At 42.0% G+C, this 7,500-nt stretch overlaps 1 protein-coding gene across 3 annotated transcripts in view; it reads left to right on the top strand.

Moving 5' to 3' along the window:
• The window catches only part of LOC147027838 (cyclin-dependent kinase-like 1), a 21,242-nt gene extending 20,328 nt beyond the window's left edge, over nt 1-914 (top strand). For 2 of the 3 annotated variants that reach the window (XM_085877495.1, XM_085877493.1), the window contains exons 7-9: nt 75-131; nt 237-392; nt 666-914. In XM_085877495.1, the coding sequence (XP_085733621.1) occupies nt 75-131; nt 237-392; nt 666-767 (315 nt within the window). In that variant the 3' untranslated portion in view covers nt 768-914. Of the gene's footprint in view, nt 1-74; nt 132-236; nt 410-665 lie in introns of all 3 variants that reach the window. The other variant, XM_085877494.1, reaches the window with a different exon arrangement.
• The last annotated feature ends 6,586 nt before the right edge of the window (nt 915-7,500 follow it).

The raw sequence follows: 7,500 nt of genomic DNA, 5'->3' as shown, positions 1-7,500 counted from the left end.
GTCACACGTGGTCATATTTTGGCAAGATATGGGTCGCCCTGCGGGTGACATTGGTTTATTCTCTTTTTTTGCAGGACCCACTGGAGCTCAAATTCCCCTACATCTCTCATCAAGGACGTCGTGTTCTGAAGGTAACCTTTTAAATATGAATCCATCAGACTAACTTGTTACTTCAATGTTGAGTGAATTCTGCACATATGACTTGGTTGCTGAAGGTTGCGTTGTCATGTCACCAGGGTTGTTTGCGCATGGACCCGAGTGCTCGTTTGAGTTGTGGGGCCCTCGTAGAACTGCCCTACTTTGATGTCTTCCGACAAGGCCGAGAAGACAGCATGGAGCCCAGGCGGCCAAGATGCAAGCAACAAAATGGAGAACGCAAGCGTATGCCTGCCGTATGTCTCAAATGCATGTAAATAGTGTACACAAACTTTGGCTGCAAGATATTTTGCGAGCCTTTCTCACTCAACAAGCGATATTCTGCATTTTTTTTTTTTTACATGTTAAGAAGTCTCGTGAAACCATTGGTCATGGATGGACCAGGTCATCTTCAACCTTTCCTTGCTGTACCCCTCCACCCTCATTTGCATTTCTTCCTTCTTCAGTGGAAATGTTTTGATTGTGTGGAGAATTTGTGTCATAATCGAATTTCTGTCATTATCCTGTAGGTCTTACTTCTACCGCAGCTGATAAACCACAACAATTCTCCAGCACCAGAAGTCCAACGGTACATCTGCCACAAGTCTGACCATCACCTACCTTTGATCTAAGGATCACACACCTTCGGCTTGACCCATCACTGAGATAGCCCTCGATGTGCCTTTGCCAGAATTAATCTTCTATTTTTCAACCAAAATATCCATCTATTCTTCTTCATATATGCAGCTGAAACAAATGACCTCTCCCTGATGTCACTTCACATATATATATATATATATATATATATATATATATATATATATATATATATATATATATATATATATATATATACCTTTTGACTTTCCTTGTAAATACCCTTTTGCTTTCTCGTAGAGCAATTTCTAAGAAACTGTAATTGCATGTAATACGCATGGGGTTACACCAACTTCTTCAGTGAAATGTGGAACAAATACATTGTCTATTTATATCCAGAATTATTTGTGTACATCCACAAGGACATACATGTGAATAACTCCTGATATTGAATTGCTAAGCATACCATCCTTCAGTACAGCAGGATATTGCAGAGGTGTTGCACGTACTTAAACCTTTCAAGTCTGGGTTTGATTCCTGACACATCTATAAACTGTTTGATTGGTGCTTCACAGGCAGGGCCTTGGATCACATAGTGTGCCGTCTCTTAGATGTTAAGCTGAATGTCCCATTTGCTAGCATTCGTTTATTGAACGTTAAAGACCTCACGAGATCTTTCATGAAGAGTAAGTGAGTTATCGCTTACACATACTGAACAAATTTTAAATTTCTGTCAATTTCAATCGAACGTCAGGCCTGGTTGTCTGCAATCGAAGGACTTGGGCCGAAAACTTTCATCGGCCAACCTCAAAAGAAGTTAGAATAATTGGGGTCGTTAAATAAGTTGTAGTAATGGAAGGGGGTCCTCTAAGTGTCTGACCTGGCCAGAAAATACCATTCAACAGAAAATTTTACAGTTTTATTTTTCAACAGAATCTCCCTTGACTTCAATCCACTGTCCAACATCTCTTCAGCATTGCCATACAGTCAGGAAAACAATGTCCATCCTCCTTCAAAAACATCTATGCAGCAACAATGACAGCCTTAGAGTGGACTTTCTTTCCTCTGAACTGAAATTTCAGTCTGGGAAAGAGGTGGAAGTTTGAGGAAGTTGTATCAGGTGAATACATGGGGTGCGGAAGAACTCGGAAGCCATAATCGTTCGCAGCATCCACAACGACGTGTGAAGAATGTGAAAGTGTAATGTCCTGGAGAAGCCAGACACCTCTTATGAGTTTTTCACTGCATTTCTTTTCATCATATCTTCCCGAAGTTGGCATCATTTATTTGCATAATACTGTTCATTGAGTCTCGTCTTTCTACAGATATTCTTCCAACACCTTTGGTGTCAAAGAAAACTGATGCCTTGACCTTGTCGCTGGAGACAACTGTCTTGAACTTATTAAGAGTTGGAGAACTTGTGGTTTTCCACAGTTTATATTCTTTTGGGATTCTGGATCAAAGTGGTGTTCCCATCTTTAATACAGGCATAATCTGTTGTTGGTGCAGCACAGGAATGATAGGCCGAATAGCCTCCTCCTGCACCAAAGTTCCTTGTGTTTATCTTAGACCACAACATGGACAAAGAAAGCCCATTGATCATGTTGAAATTCACCATGAAGTTGACTTGAAATTTGCATCCCGGTAGTCTTGTGCAGCAATCTTTCTGAGAAATTGTTCATGTGTAACATTTCATGCAAAATCTGTACGACTGATTTTAGCTTATACCATGGACACAGGTCTAATGGTGATATGCCTCTCTCCCATCACTGTCATGAACTTTCACCATTTAATCAGATGTCACCTCACACACTGTCCTGACCGTGGCTTATCTTCTGTGCTCCATCTGCCTTGAATTCAGCAGATTACTCTTAAACTGTGCTGTATGAGGGGACATGTTGATCTAATGTTGGCACCATATCGGCATATATTTCCTTGGGTGTCATTGCCTTGGTGTAATTCAGCTTTCAATGTCCATTGGTCTGAACATAGGACAAATAAAGAGCTTGATGGTTATCTTCAAAGGCTGTCAGTTAAAATTAGAAGACTTCTCAGGTTTGCTGGGAACTGCTACCGGTGCAAAAATGAACTCGTTTCCAATCTTATACTCTGGACACCGAAACATGGACGACCGAAGTGGGACAGACGAGTTCTCAACTCCATCAACATGTTGAAGAAGGATATGCTGGCCGGGAGAGGGAGGAACGAAACACAGTAATGCTTGAGCGAGAGGACTGGAAGCTGAGGATCAATGTCATCTGAGTTTGACCTGAGATCCGACTTTAGAAGAAGAGGAATAAGAAGAAGACGTCATTGCCTTGAGGCTTCAAAGGGAAATATTTGATCAGAGCTCAATATTTGATGTGTTCCATTTAATAAAATTGGTGGAGATCCTATGGAACCTGAGTCACCATGTGAGAAAAATTTAAATAACCTGTTATTACTCATTGAAGTTGTACTCCTACTTATCGACCAAGTTTCATCAGGTTGAGACCCTTCCTTGATAATCAGGCCGGAAACTCTTTGAAGACCGTCCTTTGGAGGTGATCATGAAAGCAGAAGTAGGTTTGCTTTCAGTGGATTACTTTTTTCAAGAGTAGGCCATGGTGCATGAGTCATGTGATTGAAGTTCTGGAACTAGTTTAAGTTTGGACTTTTGTCTTAGTAAAAAAAACAAAAAACTATTTTGTTCTTCACTTTCAAATCACCTATATAACCTACAAAAGGAAATCTACATCTTTACAACAACCTGATCAAATATATATTTTGTCAATTTTTTTTTTCTTATCAGGGTTACAGAATGTTTACCATCTCATTGAAAAATGAGTTGAACACTGTTAAAGGGAACATGTCAACAGTGCATATGTGAGGTGGTGGGGGTTGTGTAAACTGATTTTTTTTTAAAACAAAGTTGATAAAAGGAAAAGACAGAGGAGGGCAGTTCAGGGGAGGAAGAAGGTAACATTGGAGGTAACTGGAAGAATGTTGCGATGGGTATATGGGGAAAAGACAACAAGCAGAATTCAGGGTGAAGGGGTCAAACATTTTGACATTTCTGAGGATGTAATATGTCGATAGCTTTAAACGGAATGAAAAGATTGCTCCATGTAAAATTTTCCTTCTGCTCGAGGGACAGTTATGTCTGCCCTGGATCAATGATTGAGAAATGGACTGTTTTCGCATTTTAAAGGACTGAGAACACCCGCTTTGGGAGCGGCCTGGGAGGGAAGAGGGAGATAGTGGGGGAGGTGGGACGAATATTTTCCGTTCGTCTGCAGCAGGGGTCAGTAAACCAATTGCACTGTGGCATGTGAACAGGTGAAAATCGTAAGTAATCTACCCCACTCACCCCCCCCCTCTGCCCCACAGGAGGTGGGGGATTTATTTTATGCCAATGACCTGACCCTGGGTACCACCAACACTTAAGCAAAATTTGGTGGAGATCGGCCCAGCTCTGTTTTTTTTTTTTCTATGATTTTCAGATGTATAGGTACAGAGAATTGCCTTATTTAATATAGGATTAGGGCTGTGAGGTAGTTTAGTTACTTTTTTGTCAATATCTTCCTTTGTACAGCTTTATTGAAAACAGCCCTCTTTAGTTTCCTTCATTGTCAAATACACTGAAAAAAAAATTGTTTCGTTTATCACATAGCGTGGGGGTGAAGGGGTCAAATCCTTTGGATAATGTGGACAATAGATCGGTGTTGGGAGTGCTGTGGATGCAACAAGTGACTCGAGTGCTGTGAGTGTGCACGAGGAGTGTAGTGTGGATGAGTTTTCATTGATTTATATTTGTGCTGTCATTGCGCCACTTTTAGGAAAACGATTCCACATGTCACATGGCTTTTGCTCAGGACTGCAGATAACACAAATATCGTGCTCTCGCACCTTCCTCACCCACCCACCACCCACCCCACATTCCAACTTCCTCCCTGCCACATTTCCAAAAATTGCAGATACATCTCTGTGGGTAGTCCTGACCAGTTTGTTTGTTCGGTCGTCCCTGCTCATTATCGTCTTCGTCGTCATCATCATCATCATCATCATCATCATCATCATCATCATCATCATCATATTACCTACTCTTTACAGAGTGTTGGAGCTACCGAAGCAGTGTCGAGGAAAGGGGTTATGCTAGGCGGTTTGCCATTGCCTTCCCAGCAGTCAGTTGGAGCAGGAATTTGCAATTTCTACAGGGTCCCGGTTACAACTTGCTGACTCTTCAAGAAAAACACCAGGATCTTCTTCAATGTCCACCAATGCCTCCAATCCGGGAAGATGGGCCTTCCGGCTTAATGTACGTCCGATGTTCAGCACGCACATTGACAAATCACCCTGCCTGTGAAACACCAGAATGACAGTTTATAGCTGGGCTGAGATTCGAACCCACGCAAGACAGCTCAGAGGCGAGTGTATATACATATTGGGGCTTAGGACCGAGACCCTCGGTCATCCTATGCGATCCCCATTTCAGATCATCATCATCATCACATATTTCATATGCAACACCCCAAATATTTCATATCCCAAAAGTAATAGTACTCTGTATAAAAATATTCCAGTTAAACTTTGCACTGTACGCAAGTTTAGTTTTTATAATCTCAAATACGACCCATCACTTCGCTGATGGGGGAGGGGGAGTGGGTATGTAGGAGGGGGGTTGAGAGAGGGGGCAGGAGGGAGGGGAAGCGAGGAAGGGGGGGAAGAGCGAGGAAGGGGGGAGGTGGGAAGAGCTGTGCCTCACCAAATGTGGGAGGGAGGGATGTGAGGAGGGGGTGAGAGAGAGAACGAGAAAACGAGAGAGAGAGAACGAGAGAGAGAGAGAGAGAACGAGAGAGAGAGAACGAGAGAGAGAGAATGAGAGAGAGAGAGAACGAGAGAGAGAGAGAGAGAACGAGAGAACGAGAGAAAAAAAAAAGGTGAGGGGTGGAAGTGGGGTTAGTAAAGAGAATGATATGTTATGCTTTATGACCGAAAACACACACACACACACAAACACTCATGTCAGAACAGCTGTAAACACAACGACACAATAGAGTTTATGAAGTAATCCACTGGCACATCTGCAAAAACTTTGATGTTCCAGTTCCAGAAAATTTGTGGGAAAATGAACCAAAGTAATCACTGAAAACATGGAAGTACATATCGCTCACGTACAACCTAATTATCCTATCGAGCGTAAACATCAAAAACAAAACATTGCAACGAGCAAATATCATCCTTGAGTACAAAAAAAAAATCATCCTTGAGTAAAGGTTGTGGTCAAGTTTCATCAAAATTGTGTGTGTGGTTTCAGAAAAGAAAGCAAACATATTTTGGGGGTAACCCCCCCCCCCTCCCTGTAGAACCCCTCAGACCCCAATTTTTTATGACATGAAAAACTTTAGTACATCACAGGTGGTGAAGATGGTGGTCAAGTTTCATTGGAATTGTATGTATCGTTTGAGAAGAACGCAAATACCTCTTTGGGGAGGAAACCCCCTCCCCCATAAACTCCCTCTGTGGACCCCTTCAGACCCCATTTTTTATCCCCCGCCGCATGGCGGAAGGAGGATATTGTTGTTACCCAGGTCGTCCGGCTGTCCGTCCGTCCGGGCGTCAACATTTATAGCTGTGAGTGCGATAACTCATAAACTGTTCGCCATATCGATTTGAAATTTGGGTCACATGTACCACCTGAAAAGGAAGAACCCTATTGATTTTGGGCGTGGCCAGATCCAAGATGGCCGACTGGGGCGGCCATCTTGAAAAAAATGTTTTTTGTAATAAATGGAAAACCGCTTATCTGATTTCAATTATTTTTGGTTACTATGTTCCTCACCCTTGGGGAACTTTTTTGAGATAATGACCAAATGGTGTCTTGTTTCCAATTCACCTCCCTCATTATCTGGAATATGTATGACCTTTTTCATTCAATGGCGGGGGATTTCCCATCTCTGATGGTATATTTTTTGTTAATGCCATCACGGGTGATGGAGGTTGTGGTCAAATTTCATTGAAATCGTATGTGTAGTTTCTGAGAAGTTGCAAGCATTTATGGATGGACGAATTGCCATCCCATAAATTCTCTGCAACTACTTTCCAGGTGAGCTTAGAAACCATCCCTGGGAATATTATAACAATCAAACTACTGTTGGAAGCTATCCGGGGCTCAGTGACGATGCTGAGGAGAGCCCTCAGCACAATTGAGAACAGAAAACTTCACAGTTTGATCCATGAATTGCGACCCCAAATTGAAATGAAGGTGGATACTTTGAGCCTGCTCTGGGAGGACTCCATTCCACATTCTGAAACCCGCATATGTAGATCCCAATCAACGACACACACACAAGCACACGCACACGCACACGCACACATACACACGCTTGGCAGATATTGGCAATTTTTGGGGAATCAGCAGGTTGGAGTGAGTGTGATTACCATCTACAGTACGTTTTGTATATATAACCCAAAAACCTTGAGTAACTTTCATTGAAAAACAACGTTTCATTTATCGAGACGTTTCAGGGAGATGACACAAACATTATTATTTATAAACAGCTGCGTGTGAAGAGTGAAAAAAAAATTGGCTCGGTAATTTAGAAAACCGCTCAGAAAACAAATGGCAAACCGCTCAGAAATGGGGTGTTATCAAATATATTTTGCTTTGCAACTCACAAGGAGAAACATATAACCTTTGTAAGGAAAATCTGATAATGAAATGCTTTGGAAACAGGTGCAAGACAAAGGAAAACCTGAAAGAACCTCCATAAGATATGAGATGAAACT

The sequence above is a fragment of the Eptatretus burgeri genome, chromosome 4 (assembly GCF_056783735.1).
Source record: "Eptatretus burgeri isolate ZD-2024b chromosome 4, Ebu_testis_v1, whole genome shotgun sequence".
NCBI classification, from domain to species: domain Eukaryota; kingdom Metazoa; phylum Chordata; class Myxini; order Myxiniformes; family Myxinidae; genus Eptatretus; species Eptatretus burgeri.
The sequence above is the reverse complement of the archived record's forward strand: the minus strand, read 5'-3'. Positions and strand labels throughout refer to the sequence as shown.